Raw genomic sequence first — 18465 nt, 5'->3', positions numbered from 1 at the left:
CCTGACAGGAAAAATTCCTTCCTTTATCCATTTCAGACACTGCAACAGTAAAGCACACAGTTTATCCTCTGCAAGTAAACACAAGTCCAGTAATGAAATACACAGGTGGCACAGTTGGACTGCACTCATGCTGTATTCAGTGTATACAGAGCTTAGAATGGCATAGATTCTACCAACAATCCATCTGAGATACAGAAAAGCAAACACAATAGATAAGATATATTACACACACAGATATAAAAATGATAGTAGGAATAGGTTTCAGTGTTTTATCCCATAAAACAACTATAATATTTAGAGGAAGTTAGATCAAAAATATATTTCAAACAGATTTGTTTTAGAATGACACTGACAGCTTACAGTATAGCTTCACAGTGCAAAAAGAATATAAAATACAGATAGAAAGCCAAATTATAATGTTTGCACAGTCCTGTGTCCGAGGCATATACTATATATCTGTATAAGTGTTTTTACTCGTTTAAGTGGCTAGAAGCTTCTGCTTTGGTACATAATCTGCTATGCCTTATGTGATTGCAATTTTATGAATGGTCACAGTATTAAATAGAAAGCTCACATGCTTTTTTTTTTTTTTAATGTTCCATCACCACTTCCAGGCAGAGGCTTTGCACACTTATAACTGATTTCAGTTGTTGTTCCTCATCAGACCTCTGCTCTTCGTTGGGTGATGCCAAGCTGAGAGTTACACGAAGGGACCAAACTCCATGAGTTAATGCAACTGACTGTACATTTACAAGGGGGACAAAGCTGTCAATTCTCAGTCTGTACAAATCTATATAACCCTGGGAGATGCTCCTATCAGGCAAATGACAAGACCTGTCAGTGTGGACAGAGAGCGTGAATCAGTGTTAAACTGTTAGACGGGTCAGTGATCTGTACAAAATCAGTCTATCAAAGTATATTCCCCATTTCAAACCTGATGCATATGTGACTAGGACAGGGGTGGCTTTTACTGACAAACCCCCAAAGTCCCTACAAATAAATGCGTGGAGACTTTTAGCCTCTTTTAACTTATGTTCTGGTTTAACAGTCACTTCGTGCCATCGTATTTTCAAGTCTCAATGTTGTTAAGCACCTCACTTCCAGCAGCATGAGTCAGCTGTCAAAACCATACAAGGTGTGCCAAACCCATTGTACGCCACAAGTCCAAACAGCAGTTGGCTAGCTTATCCCTAAGCCCACGATTAAAGTCACAGTACAGATGTACAGAAGTGTTTCAGCTACTTTTTTTCTTTGCCAGATTCATAAGTGCCAACTGAGCAGATACATGTTTATCATAATCAATACAGGTCTTTACAGCACTCACTTCACAGCTCACATTTATTTCATGCTGTAAGAGCAAAAACAACCTAAAGTGTACTTTGTTATGAGTCAAGTACAACTCTATTCTGTTACCTTTATTAATCTTCTTTAACACATACGGAGCACAGGGACTGTTGCTAAATTTTCAACATCAATTTCCCTGAGTGAGTGGAAACTAATACAAATATGGGCACATATATAACAATTGACTTCAGTTCAGCAGGTGGCCAAAAATAATGCGGCTGGGCAGCTGAAAAATGCGTTTACATTTCAATCACTGTTGTCTTACATTAGAATTCTGCCACCTAGTGACGATAAACTAACAAATTCAATAGTTAAAACAGCTTTTGGATAAAGCAGGTTTTAGATATCTTAGTTACTGCAGTCCACGGGAACAGAGCTGTCATTAGGAAAAATAGCACAGTGGTAACTGTGTAAACACTGCAATTTACGTTAAACCAGACTTACAGATAATCATACATTACCATACCTGCTACATTGCAGTGGCATGCAAATGTAATGATGGGAGCAAACAGATTCTGTCATTTCAAACGAATTTGACATCCATCAGCTATTAAGGCATTCAACATTAAGTGGAAACAACCAGACTAAAGAGACTTTAAAGATTATGGTCTGTAAACTGAGAGCATACTCAGAGTGATGTACTACATTTTTCTGTTTTCAGTGTCATTGCCAGTTATTTCACTTCAGATTACAGCGGGGCTTCATAGTGTAAGTACAGCAGTCAAATGCCAGTGAGAAGTGGTACTGCTGTCATGATCATGATAACAACAACACATTGTTAGGTGAGATGAAATGTAAGTCTTCGGTTTTGTTGTAATACTCTTGACTTTGTAATATAAACTATTCTGTTTCTGAAATCCTGAATCTACTTCACAGAAAAAAAAAAGCAAAAAAAACATTATCTTTGGTCAAATTGAAAGTGAATGGTTCTCACATCTTGGTATAAACTTGAGAGCAGCAAAACCCTTCATTATGCTGCATTTCTCCTTAGTAACAATTAATGTCATCATACTGAATAAATTGCTCAGTAGGACGTACACAAAGAGTGCAACATTGTCTTGAAAAAAACAAAGCAAAGGCAGAATTGTGGAATAGATGCAAATCGTGCGTATTCAAAGGTGAATTAGAGTACGTATCGGCTACATACAGCAGTTCAGTTGGCAGATGAGGAAGTGTGAGGTGAGTGGATGATGATGATGATGCCTATGTCAGTCCAATTTCCTCTAGCACACTGCGTGGAGTCTCTGCTTCCTGTGCAGGGAGAGAGGAACCAGAGCGCCAGTGAAGTGCTCAGTGAGCTACACAGCACACAGGAGTCATTACGTGAGACGTAAATCACAAATAGTAACTTCACAGCAGTAATGTGAGGAGAGGTTGTCACTTAAATGGCTGTACTTTGTGTCTCTCAAAACAGGTCACCGTTACATCAATCAACATTTTAGAATGAACACCAAATCAAGCGAGGATATGTAAAATGAAAGGGGGAGCTTGCTGAAAGAAGTTTTAGGTGATACTGCAGCTGTTATATGAAGTTAAAGCTGCATTATTTGATTTTTAATTATTCTTATATTAACACCGAATGACTAAAACATAGAAATGGGCAGCATAGGAACCAACAACTCTTTAAATCAGTTAAGCCTCTGAATTTTATATTATTATTGGGGAATTTACAGATACTATAAGGTCCCCTGCTGTGTTTGCTTAAAAGTGTAGCAAAGATTTTGGAAGCCCTTTCAATTGTTCGTTTTCATCCTAGACCATTTTTTGTTCTTCTTCCTCTCCTCCCTTCTGTAACAGATTGTTTGTCAGAGCAGTAAAGTGCAACCGTCATCGTACTTGTGCAGCAAAACACACTGTGCACTAAGGAATTGTTCCAGTAGTACTTATTGAATATTGAATCTGAATTAAATGACTGCATGCAAAGTGAAAGTAGAGACTTCTGAACAGCAGAGAACCCATTACTCTGTAGTTAAGTCCTCCCAATAAATTCTACGTTAATATTTGGATATTTGCTATAGCTATGAGTAAGCGCTCTATTAATCAGGAGTTATGTGTGCACACACAACGAATGAATTGGTGTAACTGACCTACCTAAACTAATGAGTATGGACATAAAGTTATACAGTAAAGCATGACGGCCGATGGCTTTTGGCAGAGAGAAAGAGAAGCACTTACTTTGGCATCCTAAAACGAGGTTCAGCACAAAGTAAAAAAAGGATTTGCATCAGAGCAGTGAGACAAAAATCTAGCTTCAGGGTAGAAGCAGAAAAAGCAATCCACTTCTACACAGTGACTTCAAAGTGACATTTTGTTTTCTGTAGAAAATCCAGGTTTGAAACATTTCAAGAATGCATTTTATACCAATTTCATTCTTGGGGCAGACTTGGAGTGATGTATTTCCTGTCATCTTTTATGTGAAGTAGTACATAATCATAATCTGAGTCATATGACAAGCAAATGGAGCTTCACACCATTTAGTGGAGAGTCTTTCAACACAGAGCAGAAAAACCTGCTTTAACCAAACTATAAACACAGGGACTAATTACATCAAAGATTGACATCAGTGTGCTAAAGTGACAAAGAATCATTTCTAATTCAATTATTTAGTATACATACAGATAAAAAATATCTTCAATTGATCATGATAACCTATTAATGCAACAGAGATGAACAGCTACCCACATTATAAAACATTTTAAGTGCTCAGTCTTTGTGCAATTATGTCAGAGAAGTATAAGACTATATATTCCAGTTGCTTGTTAATGTCTATTGTCCTCATGATTTAGAGAGCGAAAAGAAATCTTTGTTAGTCAGTGTGGAGTGCAAATATATGTTAAGTCTTAAATCACACTAATGTTACTTACCTTGAGAGTGGCCTTTTTGCCAGTAATTTAAATAGGAAATAATCAATCTACCAATACTTTCCAAGATAACAATAAAGAAAAACAACTCTGGACAGATACTAAAAAGCTAGATCTTCTGTCTGTCACATGGTCAGAATGAGGTTTAGGCAACAAATTCTAGAAATCACAGCAAAACTGAATCAATTTGAAATGAGAATACATGAACACAAAGATAGGACAGAGATACAGGTAACACAAAACTCCTCATGCATTCAGTTTTCACTTGTGATTGACGTAATATGAATCTGAGTGGAAAAACTTGGAAACTGATAAAAATATGAAGGATAAAACTTTAACATGCTGATGAATCTGTCTTTAAGTAACATCAGAATTCAAATGCACATAATTTTTCAATCTGGCCTTCAAGTTTTGTTTTTTTGAAAGAATGCTTCCACGTTGAAATACCTAAAGGTTGGCTGTAGAGTATTTGTGTAACTTTACTACAAACTGTCCAACAGGGGGCAATCTTCCCCTTGCACAATTTGAGTGGCAAAAACAGGCTAGCCCCTCAAATTAAGCAGCCGTCACAATAAATTACTGGATATGATATCTCTAACTAAATATTCTGAGGGTAAACAAATGGTGTTAAATCATGTGTTGCCATGATCCAAAGGTTTATAGATGTTTTCACAGAACAACACAATGTGTTACACATATTTTAAATCATTAATAAATGATTAAAATTGGTTGCACTGACAAATATTGTTTTGACAATCTTTAAAGTTTTTTGGTTCCCCCTATTAACATTTTCAAAATAAAGCTAATGAGAGCTGGGAGTTGCAGCTGATGGCTCTGGAAAGAATCCAGTGAATTGACCCTTATTTTGAATTATTTGCCAAACAGCATACTTGGCTCATGATAGCACATAATGCAAACTTGCTGCATTTCTGGTGCCATAAAACAAACAGTAATTGGACCAATGACAGGTGTGTAGTAATATACAGCCACATATGTAATAATCAATAGAAACAATGATGACTAATTTCAGTATCAATGTATAAATAAATAGAACAGTTTCAGGTCCCAGTAATAAGATAGTGACCGCTTTGTCCTTTCTACCAATCCAATGCAAGTGTGTTCGTCGTTTACTCTGGATTTCAATTAACCTTTAAGATCAGGACAGATGTGTATCATGACTGTCACGCATCCAGCTGCAACAGTAAACTAAGAATATTATGAGACCCCGAAACCAATGAAAATGACAGGTGCTCAGAGGGGAGAAAGAAAGGTGCCAGGCACTCAGGAGCTCAGCATGCAGGGTGGATAGCAGCAGCAGCAGCAGCAGCAGCAGCAGCGATGGCAGCCCATCAGTACACAGGCACATTAAAGTATTCATGACGTGGCTGGGGGAGAGAAATGCATACAACTTAGAGAACACAAGAGCATTACACCATACCAGCCACCACATTCAGACACATTCTCAGGACATGCACATACCGGGCAGCAGGCAGAAAGCATCACTCAGTGAGAAGAAACTCTCATCGCTGTGTACCTATTCAGTATTTAAGCTTTAACGTGACATTTTGAGAAATATGCTTAACTAAAATTTAGAGTGACAGAGTATAAACTATTGGAAACAGTTTCAACAGAACACTGCTTCATTTTTGTCTTAGTACATCGATGTAATAAGGTCCAAGTGTCATCTATCCAAGACTGCAAAAAATGGGATCTTATAAATCATTTGGGGGTCTGGATGGTGTGAAGGAAACTTTACACTAAGATGAGACACAAAGACAAACAGACACACTGCGCTTTCAACACAAACTTCTACATGGTCAGCTGAAGAGAGACAGTTACTGCTGACAGGGAACCAACAATGATGCCGAAACACTTTTTTGACCACCACAAATTGGGCTACTACTTATGGCTATGGGGCTGACCTAAATCCACACACTATACACACAGAGCATTCACCTCAGCAGGCCTAGTTCTGGAAAAGACCAGAGGACTCAGAGGCTGTATTTGGGACCTTCACACCTATGAGGCAAACATTTTTAGATGGACAAAAATAAACAGAATAATGCAATACTAATTAACTCGGATAAAGTCTGAGTTTCATGGGACTCTGCACATCTACAGTATATGCTCAGAGACCAGGGGATTACCAGCGCACCACCACAATAACAGCGACCTCTTCACTGGGACATCTCTGCTCAATTTATCGCTAATGCCTCACATGTAGGGTTGAGCTGAGGTGGAAATCTTCAGGGGCATCATTATCCCAAAAGAGGATCTACTTGCTGGCACCAAACTCCTGGCCAGCTCCTGAGCAGTGTTTCATTAAAGGCTTATTAAAATACCTTTGACTAAAATCCCAAGTAATATGTTTTCCATGTAATCACTAAAATATGCACTTACTAATGCTTTAAATGACAATACCCTGGTTCCAAATCTACCTCAACTCGAGTTCTGCATTAATTTGACCAAGCTGTTTTTATATCCACTAACTTGTACATACACGATGTTGAGATTTTATAAATCATATTGATAATGTTTGGATTTTTTTCTTTTTCTTGTTGTCAGGATTTTTTTTTTTTCTTTTCTGATCAGTAAGTCGTTTGTATGAAAGTTCACAACGACAGCATTACAAGCATTACTGAAATGCTTAAACAGAAATGGTTTTAGCAAGTAGTTTCTCCACGTGTAGCAATAAGAGGACTTGAATTTGATCTGATTACTTGTGAGCCATCTGGAAGACTTATGCCTTCAGTAGGAACCAATTGGCGTGGTGCTGGGAACCGCAGACAGGCTGGGAAAGGCAGAGATTCTGCTACAAGGGGATTTTTATTGAGAAGGCATAACCTGGATGGAATTATCCTTTAATTTCTTGTTATGAAGAAGATTAAAGTTTGTGTTAAAGGGCACCTCGTACATAGACCTGTGGAATCAATATAAGTACCAGCAAATGTGAAATGCTGTTATAATACAGTGTTATTGTTCAGAATGGTTTTCACCACTTAATTAAACAATATCTCATTCATCTGAGCCTTTCCATTCAGTGCTGTTAGTAAAACAAGCTAGTCATCAAACAGGCAGCATAACTTTAACACTCAAATTAAAAGTACAAGTTTCAGTCAGTTTTTAAAACATGCAAACCGCATCAACGATGAGAAAGAAGAATCTTGCACATTGCAATGTGCTACAATCATGTAAAAAACATTTAACTTATAACATATCTTCAAGTATTATGCCACCTGTTAGTGAAAACTGAGTGCATTCAGACATATTCTAAACTTTCAGGTTTGAGTTCATGCCTGTTATGAACTTTATATTGTGTCATGTTATTTTTTACTCAGATGTACATGCAGATAAAACTTCACATCACAAGGAACTGGACACCCATGCTAGCTGACTACCTAGGTCTTGTAATTACCAATTGCCTGGATGGAGGCATGGATGGAACCTAAGTCCATTACAAGAGCTCCTCATTTGGCAAACTTCCCCAGTCTTCACTCTGACTCTATAAATACAGAATTGAGCCAATCAGAAACAGATTTTTCTTTCCCTCACAGGGTAAACTTGGCTCTTGTGAAGTTCTGACCAACTTATACAAAAGTCAGAATATCTTCATCTTCAGCAGCTTTATCCGTTTCCAGGTGGCGAAAGTCAGAATATGAACTTATGAACTCGATCCCTCAGGGATCACTGCACAGTATGTTCCCTACAGTAATGGCGCTGCTGACTATGAACCAATGAGCATCTTCTCAGTATGTTCTTGAGGATTATAGATTTACAGACAGCAACTAATCGTTATGAGCCACAATCAGCTTTTCTTGTTGGCCGTTTCCTCACTTTAGGGAACTTCGCTTTTCTATGTGGCTAACATGAGTAAATGTTTTCCTTGAATTGTGTTTTGTTTGTAGCTTTATGTAGCAATATTAAAAAAATGATGAAAGACTTAAATCAAAACCGTGATGGACATAATGAGGATACCATTATTTCTTTATCCTCAGACTTGTTGTGTGGCTTTCCAAGAACCAGTAAAAGAGATAGTGCAGTAAGTTATTGTACAGTAATCACAGGTTAAAAAACGATTTCCCCCAAGCAGCTGAAGAGCAGTTACCAGTTTGTGCTTTACAGTTACGCAGCTATATTCGTGATGGACTTATGTAAAAGATAAAAGGTGTGTGCCCCTGACATTTGAAATATTGCTGTTGTTGGCACGTTGTTTCCCTTGGCTCTAGCGCTGGGGGGGTGAATCTACACAATATCTAAGGGTACCAATCTAACACTTTCAAGGGTTATTTGGGTTTTAACAAACTGTACCTGCAAACAGATGCATCTGAAAGTCTATATTCTGTAAATCACAACAGCAAAAGAGAGAAATAAATGAGCTGAAATAAAAAAAGTAGTATTGAGAATATTCACACAGTTTTATAGACATTAGTGAAGCATGACTGAATATAAACGAGATGCAAAAAGCGATGCAAACCATCGCAGGTTCCATCTTTTCTGCTACTATGAAGTTTTTAAGCAGCTAAAACTGAGACTTCTGAAAAGAGTGCTCGACCGAGGGTTGTGTTCAAGCTTTGATGGGCAGAAACAAAGACCTCTGGAAACAATGATGTAGACATCCACATTCACTCACTGATTAGGAGGAATAATGAATAAAATAATGAATTACAAGCATTACTGATCTTGTCTTTGCTAGGAGCTGTCATGGAGATACATTTTAGACAGACAACCTTTTTTCTGTCTGCAACAGCATATGAACCTGCTAACACTCATACTAAGCTACTGTCCAATATAAAACACAAACACAATGTTTTTGCCATGTTGTGTATTCAATATTAAAACCGGCCTTCATTATATAATTCCCTGACAACTGCTGTGTATTTCAACAGCTGTTCATTTTGATGGAAGTCATGCACTTTTCCATCACTGAAGAATAAATATATGTGAATCGGTTTTAGTTTTTAGGCTAAGCCTCTGGTGAATTGCATTGAAAAGTATTAAACAGATATAACAGTGGGACTTTTGATTTATCTGCAGGACAGCAGTGTAAAAGCAACATTGTCTGATCACTTACACAGAAAGTTAGAAACTCATTCACTCTCTGTTTGATATGCAGATTTCATGGGTGTATTTAAATGCATACCCTGAGAAGCTGGTACAACAGAGTGGCTTTCTAGACTGAATGTAACTACTAACTATAGGTGTAGTCCTTACTGATATCCATTCATGGCCAAGTCATCTACCAACTATTGCTGCTGTTACAGTCCAACCAAAAATGTCACTCAACAGGCACCCTGGAAAAGCAACTTCCTAAGTGTCAGTCAAGGCAGCAAATTTCTGTAAAAGTACATGAATAAAATAATGGAAAAATGCTGAAATAAATATATAAATAATTATAACTATTGACTCTATATACACATATGGTTACACATAATTCTCTCTCTCTATATATATAAAATTGTATATCTAGAGTTATATATAACTGTCTATATATATTATTTTCCCTTTTCATATTTATTTATTACTTTTGAATTTTGTGCAGTAGTGCAATGTAGTAGTTTCAAATAAACTTTGATCTTTTTGCCCAAAGAGAGGAGAGGACTGATCAAGTGTGAGCAAAAACATGTAATTATTGTTACATATTTTTATTTCATTTAATGTCTTACCTCCTGCAGCAGATCAGCCTGCTCAATGGCCTTTAACACATTCTTTTTAGATGTCTCCTGAGCCTCCCCACCCAGCACGAATTCATCCAGAATGAAGTAGGCCTTCTCGAAGTTAAAAATTATGTCCAGCTCACAGACCTATTGGTGAGGAAATAAAAAAAAAAACAAAACACTGATAACAAATTGTTTAGGTTCAACATGTGGCAAACACAAGATTACAATGGCATGAATACACAATAAATATATTGACAGCAGAGACGCACACTGCCAAAGTATTTATCCAGCAGCTCCACATATCTGTGAATAATCTCCAGTGTGATGAGCTCATTGTCCTGGTCCTCTATGGCACAGCAAAAGTACAAGCTGGCATATCTGCAACAGAACAAGCCAGCCAGGTTTAAGTAGACAATCCAAAAAGAAATAAATAATTAGAATAATAACAAGAACTACATCTAACAAAAATCAAGTTTCATTGGAAAAATCTGAATGTCAACCTGACAAAGCAAATAACCAAAGAATAGCTGACTGTATGCACAGATCTCAAAGAAATATAAACTTTCTCTCATCACAGTGCTGAGAGAGCAATTTTCTGTTATCATCACTGACTGCTGTTTACGGTTTCCAGGATATTCATTTAAAATCAGACTGGCTGCCGAAGGCTGTATCAGTTATGCCATGTTCTGCCATGGTTCCTTATCCCTGATAATCTCACACATTCTTTTACCATGTGATGATTGGCTAATAAAGAAGCTGGTCAGTTGATCCTTTCCAACCAGCACGTCAGGAGAGCACAGCAGACTAAGCACTATATTCTAGACAGGCCAGCATAAAGGAGCAAGTCTCAAACCGCACAAATCAGGAACTTGTTGGAATTATTGATTTTCGTTATTTGATTAGCTTCCTTTGAGAAAAAAAAAATGTTTCATGGTTCCTCAATCGTTGTCTGGGGTTTGTGCAAGTAACGCTAAGAACAGCAAGGCTCAGCAAAACAATGACTTTAGTTGTCTGTGGCACAGAGAAGTGACACAGCAGTTTTACTGTAGCTGATTCAAGCTGTAGCAGACATAGCAATATAGAAATAAATATGTAGCTCTCCGTAGAGGAAGTAAATAAAAGAGCTTTTTTTACGGGCAGGATTTCCTAAGAACACTTTTTCATGTACAGTAGTAAATATCGGGACTCAATATATTTACATTCTGAACAATTTTCTGATGTTTTACTGCAACAAAGATTGGCTATTTCACTGAAAAATAATCATCAGATTACAAGCAAAAGCAACAGTTGTTATCTTTGTTGAATTAGAAATACTCTTTCATGTTACAGTCATAATGCATCTATCTCTTTGATTTTACTCCTTATTCTCCCACATGAGCCATGTCTAAAAATTATAGGTCTATGAATTTGCCTGGAAGTGTGAAACACTATTCTGTGAACATTCAACAAAATTGTACACAGACAAACAGTGTGGATATGGTGTTGCTTTCCCCTCCTGAGACAACGGATGGCTGGTCAATGGTACCATCTTCCTGTGTCTAATATGTTAGAACAAGAAAGAGATAGCTATAGCGTAGTTAGAGCCCCTTAAATTGGTGCAGAGTGACTGCATACAAGCTGAGATAAGAATCAGATGATGTAAGACTGTTAGTTAAGATCACAATCACAAAGTCCCATTTCTACACACCTTTTATATACAATCTTGAGGTCCCTCCACTCCAGAAAGCTGCACATTTTGGGCTTTCGTGCCAGCACTGTCTGCACTAGCTCTCGGGTGATTTTCTTTTTCTCCTTATCAGACAAAGGCACATACCATTTTTGAAGCCTGAGCTTGCCTTGTCGACTGAATAGAAGCATGAACTGCATCTGAAATGAAAAATGGAGGAAAAAAACAACAGCAACAAAAATATTAAACATAATGAAAGATGAGGGGAAAGAGTGGGTGCTTAAAGACAGCTGCACATTTTTCAAAAAGCTTTCAAAAGAGCACCTCCTCCAACTTTGTGTCATGAAATGCCAGATGTAGGAATTGATAATCAGGCTGATTCTGATTAGTTTGTGTTGAGATGTACATGGGACATTACCAAAAAGCAAGACGATTCAATAATAGTTTACGAGTTTACTGTAAAGTTTAGCAGCACATTCATGAAGATCAAATTATAAGATTTAACCGTGTGATTATTTTGGATTCTGACGTTTGTGGTGTTATTGCACTGTACTGCGTTATTCTGACGGGTGTTTCGGTAGTTTAGCTAACAACAACTGATATAAGTGGTGTACTAAAGGCACCTGCACCCGTAATACAACTCAACATCACCACAGACTGCAACACCCAAAATGAGCCCATAGCGGAACCAACACCCATTTCAAAACGACAGCAGTCTGCATGTGTGACACAGCGAAGAAGGCAGTTAGTTGTGAACCTGTGAACGTGTTGTCTGCTGTCAGGTATTAAAGATAAACACAGAGCCATTTCGCTTCAGGCCAGAGTCGTCCTACACGCTTGGCAGCTTACTTAAGAGCTTAAGCTCGACATCAGCAAACATGTCAAACGTTCATTTCATTGACTAGCTGCCGACAGTAAAGAGCGAACGCTTGACTTGGTTGATCACTTCGTCTTGACCGTTACCAACACAACACAGCGGAAGTACCGTTAACACCGCGAAGTCCACAACGAGCCCGCCCAGACGCCGACCAGGCGAGAGACGACGCAGCGGGCAGACATGTGGACAGACATTTTTGGGGTAAAAGGTGAAATAATAAATTGTGAAAACTACTCACCATGTACAACAACACGGCAGCGCTGTCTGAAGAGGCGAGCTGCCCAGCTCCACCCTGTAACGGGACCTGCTGTCTCCAAGCGCCCTGATTGGTCAGCGACAGCGTGGCGGCGTTTTCATTGGCTGACGTTTTTCCGATCGTCCCATAGAAGAGCTTGCTCGAGAGCTTGCCGGTGATTGACGGAGAGAGACGTCAATCAAATCTCGAGCAGCCGACTGGTCCCGCCTCCCTAAACGTCATCAGCAGACGCAGCCGCTGAATATTGAAATATGGACGACCTGTAATACATCCGTGGAGACATTTAGAGCAGGTTACGGAAGCCATAAAACCGTCTTACTCTTCGGTTTCTCTCCTGTGTGTGAGAGTGTGAAGTTGTGCAGTTCTGCCATTAAATTTCTCTTATTGCTCATAATTTTAAGGAAGCAATTTACACCATCGACGTACAATATTCTCCAATTTTCACTCTGCTGTTTGTTAAATCAAATCTAAAGGCTGACTTGAGAATATTTAGGACAAACTTGTGTGTAATCAAATCAAAATAAGTGCAGATCCTGAGACTTAAGAGGCCTCAAATCTCCTGATGAAGATATTCTACCTGTATCTAGACAAAAACTGTCACGTGGAGTCAAATTTTCAGGGCAAAAAAAAAGAAATATAGAGCTCAACAGAAAACATGTATATGGTTTATTTTACATGGCTTAAACAAATTCTTCCTTCCGTGGAACCAGGTGTTTATATTTCCAATGTTCATATTTGTGCATGACATTTGATCAGAAATGTTTAGTCCAATCCCAAAAAGTATTTGCATGCGCACTCATTATCCAGAATCATAAGGAATCTGATTCTTGATTTATTGGGAGACGTGCTGACCAAAGGTGCTGTGCACAGGGCGCAGGGGAGGTGTCTTCCAATGGAGTATTAGACGAGGCCATCACAGGCCTGTGGATTACAGTAATCCTATCCAGTAGCACTGGTTATCACATACATTGCATTCCTGCACAAGTGAAGAGGAAGATGGAGGTCAAGGCACGTTGTGCTACTATACTCTTACTCCTGCTTATATTTAATGGTAAGTCTGTGGACTTGTATGAGCGATGTTATTAAATCCAAATTTGCATAGCTTTTAAAAAAAGAAGAAGCATTATACAAACTCCTCTGCTTTGGTTAATGTGTCTTTCTAACAACAGGATACAAGCTTTGCTGAAATTAAATTTCACAGTTTCGATTCACTGTATTTGTCATAAAAGTACATTATACTTTATGGTTAATTTTTTATATGTCAATTACAACTAAACAATTCCACATAATTCATGCAAGTTTGTTTTAATGTTCTTTATTTAACGTTTGGCTTAAGAGTTGTCCCTGTTGATTTCACCATCTGCTTTTATAACATCCATCCCCTGTTGTGGCGTAGCCTTGATTGCTGTCCACTCACAGGAGGTAATTATTAATAAACCACCTGAAATGAGTCTAAAAACATCATTACAACTGATTCAGGCAGCAAAGTCTGGATTCATTCTTTGCCCTGTGTCCTTCAGGAGGAAGAGGTGGTGCAAGAGGAGGAACTGCAGGAGGAGGACCAGCAAACGATCGAGACATGGACACAAAACATCAAAGCCTGCACCTGCGACTGCGAATCTGCTGATTCACCTACACGCAGCCCTGCTGTCATCCCACCTGTCCCGTCCACCACACTGCCATCGCCACCTCAGGGTTACACAATGAACTGCATGCCAGGTGAGGAGTCAGACTCCACAACTGTCACCTGATATGGATTCGCATTTAGTTCCCTGTATGTCTTTTGAGTTTAGGAAAGTGTTACATTATGTGAAGGACAATGACGAGGTTGAGAGTGTCACACACGAAGAGCAAGCAGCAGTGTATCCCGCAGATTTCTTGGGCATCTGTCGGCACACAGAGTGGACCAGATGGCCTGATAGATCACACAGCTGATGGTAGCTAGTCGTGTCCTTTTATGCACTCAGCCAAATCTTAGTTCTCCCTCTTTTTGTCGTGATACACAGTCTGCGTCTTGTAAGATTGGGACAGTTTTCCAACTATGACCACTTTAAATGAAAAAGGCCTGAAATGGTTGTAGAGATGATTACAGTTTGAGTTCAAGGCCTAGAATGTCAAATGCTGTTAGATAATCTGCCTGGGAAGGAATTAGGGAGCCCAAAATAGGGTGTGTCCTTTACCTAATGGCACAATGCTGAGCAAAGCAGCAAACATCAGACAATGTCCTTGTCATGCTTTCCACCTCATCATGCGAGCCTTCACAATACAAGGTCTTAATGTAAGCCAGGTCACGACTCAGAAGATTTTACTGGAACATGAGGAGATGCTCTCATGAAGTTCTCACGAGCCTGTATATTCTGCATTAAATCTGAATTTGCACTTCAAATGTCCACAGAATGCCCCTATCACAGAGCTCTGGGCTTTGAATCTGGATCTGTGACATCAGACCAGATCAGCTGCTCCAATCAGGATCAGTACAGTGGCTGGTACTCCTCCTGGATCCCCAACAAAGCTCGTCTTAACAACCAAGGCTTTGGGTGAGTCCATCCATCTAACAGGTAGCACTCAAACAGACTAGCTGAGTTGTTTTTTTTTTTTAGAAGACACACAGCAGAGCAGGTAAAATGAGCCACAGTTCAGTTCAGGAAACAGTACTGTTCAGGGGAAGGCTGGACATCTAATCAGGGAGATAACAGATCCAGAACCGAGTAAGCAATCAGTCAGGGGATAAGCAGATATGCAGTCGGAGCAAGAAAGTCAAAATCCAAGGGGGAAAACACAGCCACGGGCCCACACAACAACAACAACAACAACAACAACAACAACAAAAACTCAGGGTCAGGAACCAAAGCTGGTTAGATCATTGTTGGATCAAGACAAAGGTGCCAGGTCAGGAATAGGTTGTGTCAATGACAGAAAATCATTCAGGGGTGGCAGGCCAATTCAACCTCCCACCAAACTATAGCATGTATGGTTTGGCCTCACCTACAGTGTAGGTAGATCAAGGTTTTTGTTGTCATTTCTGATGTTTGGAAGCTAAAATATGGCCTGACAAAGCAGACTGGGTTTAAGGGAAGGGTCATTTGTGTGGTTAGGATAGTGAAAGACTTTTGCTCACCATACTTGTCCAAATGACTGCATGATAAGAGCAAAATGATTTTCGACTTGTTCATATGCAACTTATCGGTTCTTATATATATTCAGGGCTAGCCCAGTTTATGGCCTGGGGTATACTTTGGCCTGTTACACCGGGGTATAAATTGGGCTAGCCCTCTTTAGCCCTGGGTGGGAGTATGCCTTGGGCTGTCTTGCAAGGAAGCCAAAGATAAATCTTGCAAAGAATGAGTAAAATGAGTGAATTTGTATACTGGCTTTGTGTGAATGTGCATGAGGGGCGAAGTTGAAAGGAACCGAGATGTCAGGTAAACACTGGAGCACAACTGTGACGCTTCTCCACTTCACCCAAACCTTTAGATCGTAACGCTGGCTGACTGACTGTGAATGTCTTGCAACATATTTGACAATGTTTCTTAGGTGTGCATGGCTGTCCAAGTTCAACGACCAGTACCAGTGGATCCAGATTGATCTGAAGGAGGAGGGGGTGGTGTCTGGTATCCTGACACAGGGACGATGCGATGCTGATGAGTGGATCACTAAATATAGCGTCCAGTATCGTACTGTGGAGACTCTTAACTGGATTTACTACAAAGACCAGACTGGAAACAACCGGGTGAATACACAAAGTAGTCCTAATTTGGTATTCAAAAGTATTCATGCAGCAAATGAAAAGCAATCACGATACTTTATTGATCTCACTTACATCCCCACCATTGTTAACAACAGTGGTACAAGGAAAATTACCAAATGGCGCTTGATTCTCTCCAAGATGCCAGTTTGCATGTAAGAAAAAGTAACCAGGCATATCCACACATGCAAATCGATTAATTTACCAAGCAGAGGTAGACACAGAGAACTACAGGAGTTAGAGTTTTCTGGTCAAATATGACTCCAAAACTGTGAAATGTGAAAGTTCAGTATCACAATATTTTTCTTATGATTTTTTTCCACATTTACAGCAAGTCACGAGTCTGAACCAGCCCCCTGTTCAGGGGGGATTGTAGTTTTTTTATTTTCTTAGTTCTTTTTTCAGTAAAGATGAAGTTTGGCTGTTTTAAACACAGCAAACATAAAATGAAAGGACAGTCTGCCTTCTCTTTATCTGACATCGTTAGGACACTGATAGGGTCAAAATGCAACATGACTGATAATTTAGCAGCTGACTGACATTAATATCTGCTTTATTTATTTATTATCGAACACTTTGGAGATCCATTGTGGCATAAATTGTTACAGCTGCTGACAGAAAAATTCCTGTGTGTCTGTGAGAGCGAAAAAACCCTGAAGCACTTAGTTGTCATTTCTTTCACAAGTTTGCTGAAGAATATCTCATAAAAAAGCAACACAACAGAGCTTATGTTTGGCTGTTCCTGTACAGTGACTTCAGTGAGAACAGAAATAATCCACATTATTTTGTTTATTGTTATTTTGCTTCAAGGGGATGAGGAGTTTTTCCTGACATTCAATGACTCTGTGGAGGGTTTATTCACAGCCATGTTAGCAAAGACATCTAAATCTTTCATTGTGGTCTACTTTGGCTCCTCAGGTCTTCTATGGGAACTCTGACCGCTCCTCTACGGTGCAGAACCTGCTGCGCCCTCCTATTGTTGCTCGTTACATCCGCCTGCTGCCGCTGGGCTGGCACACCCGCATTGCTATGAGGATGGAGCTGCTGATGTGCATGAACAAGTGCACCTAAAGTGGACTGAGTGTGCCGGTTCCTCACTGTCCATCCTCCCCCTGCCAACCTGCCACTTGCCAAAAGGAGGCATCGGTCCAGTTGTTTGATGTCTGTCTTTCTCTGGCTCAAGGCAAGATAAGTCTGGGCAGGTGGGCCTGTTTGTCGTCCTTGGATGCACTCATTTGTCTGTTTTAAAATCTCTATAATGTCATGGTTACAGTATATAACATAATTGGATGAAACACCTTTTGATTTGATTTTGGCTTCAATAAAGCTGGAGGGGTAAAATCACAAATAAAAATCTGAAACAGAACCAAAAAAAAAAAAAAATAATAACTTTACAGGTTAAGAGTCAAATCAAATGAGCTTGTTTTATTTGAGATTTACTATTACATATGTAAACATGAATATTCTAAAATTATTAAGCATTCATTTGTGGGTTTATGTTCTCATGTAAATGCTCTGTGGAAAAAAGCAGATAAACACTGACAATGCTACTAATTTGTGTCTGTAATAAAAGCACAAACTTAATACTTGATTCATTTGAAGAGTTGATGAACATATTCGGTTATAAATATTACCAAACAAATAGTCACACATCAGTATTAATATAATACACAGTGCTCCTTCAGCAAAACAACAATCCAAAGAGAGAAAATGTACTGTGTGAATTATGGAATATCCACAGTCCTTACAGATGCACAACACACAAAACGATACGGCCATGTTTGGACTCTTGTGTTACCGTGGGGGCTCGTGGCTCCAAGTTTCAGTCCTCACACACTGTGCACATGATGAACACGAAACGAGGAAGAATTTACAGCATCAGAGCGATATTGCTGAGCCACACAGTCTCTTCAAAGTGCAACATTAAAAAGTTTAGGATGTATTTCTGCTGAGCTACTTTCATGGCACTTTATCTCAAACAGAAAACAACGATACGCCACAGAGCTTCTGCTCTCCAAGTGGTTCCATTTCAACTTAAAGAACTCACAACAAGTGTCTC

The 18465-nt window shown here is 39.2% G+C and overlaps 2 protein-coding genes across 5 annotated transcripts; one reads left to right on the top strand and one right to left on the bottom strand.

Annotated features, from left to right (window-relative positions):
- Nucleotides 1–514: 514 nt before the first annotated feature.
- On the bottom strand, nucleotides 515–12695 carry LOC115041917 (AP-1 complex subunit sigma-2). 4 transcript variants are annotated; one of them, XM_029499820.1, is made up of 6 exons: nucleotides 12644–12695; nucleotides 11550–11728; nucleotides 10132–10240; nucleotides 9869–10006; nucleotides 8514–8544; nucleotides 5597–6224 (listed from the first exon to the last, which is right to left on the bottom strand). In XM_029499820.1, the coding sequence occupies exons 1-6, from the start codon at nucleotides 12644–12646 to the stop codon at nucleotides 6172–6174; spliced, it is 513 nt and encodes a 170-aa protein (XP_029355680.1). In that variant the 5' UTR covers nucleotides 12647–12695; the 3' UTR covers nucleotides 5597–6171. The 4 variants fall into 4 exon arrangements, with proteins under 4 accessions (XP_029355679.1, XP_029355683.1, XP_029355682.1 ...); XM_029499819.1 differs by lacking the exons at nucleotides 5597–6224; nucleotides 8514–8544 and adding an exon at nucleotides 515–2595; XM_029499822.1 differs by lacking the exons at nucleotides 5597–6224; nucleotides 8514–8544 and adding an exon at nucleotides 2602–5590.
- On the top strand, nucleotides 12645–17477 carry LOC115042109 (retinoschisin-like). Its single transcript, XM_029500146.1, has 6 exons — nucleotides 12645–12699; nucleotides 14058–14083; nucleotides 14182–14380; nucleotides 15057–15198; nucleotides 16196–16391; nucleotides 17325–17477. The coding sequence occupies exons 1-6, from the start codon at nucleotides 12645–12647 to the stop codon at nucleotides 17475–17477; spliced, it is 771 nt and encodes a 256-aa protein (XP_029356006.1).
- The last annotated feature ends 988 nt before the right edge of the window (nucleotides 17478–18465 follow it).

Source organism: Echeneis naucrates, chromosome 4 (genome assembly GCF_900963305.1).
Source record: "Echeneis naucrates chromosome 4, fEcheNa1.1, whole genome shotgun sequence".
NCBI lineage: Eukaryota > Metazoa > Chordata > Actinopteri > Carangiformes > Echeneidae > Echeneis > Echeneis naucrates.
The sequence above is the reverse complement of the archived record's forward strand: the minus strand, read 5'-3'. Positions and strand labels throughout refer to the sequence as shown.

Bases quoted from the DNA above. Each gene is read 5' to 3' on its own strand.
- LOC115042109 (XM_029500146.1), top strand. From the start codon at position 12,645: ATGTACAACAACACGGCAGCGCTGTCTGAAGAGGCGAGCTGCCCAGCT. The intron at 12,700-14,057 runs GTAACGGGACCT...GTTGTGGCGTAG, and splicing joins GAGCTGCCCAGCTCCACCCT to CCTTGATTGCTGTCCACTCA. The intron at 16,392-17,324 runs GTGAATACACAA...TTGGCTCCTCAG, and splicing joins ACCAGACTGGAAACAACCGG to GTCTTCTATGGGAACTCTGA.
- LOC115041917 (XM_029499820.1), bottom strand. The intron at 8,545-9,868 runs GTAAGACATTAA...TGTGATTTACAG, and splicing joins AGGCTGATCTGCTGCAGGAG to AATATAGACTTTCAGATGCA. The intron at 6,225-8,513 runs GTACAGTTTGTT...TTTGCCTCATAG, and splicing joins TCAGATGCATCTGTTTGCAG to GTGTGAAGGTCCCAAATACA.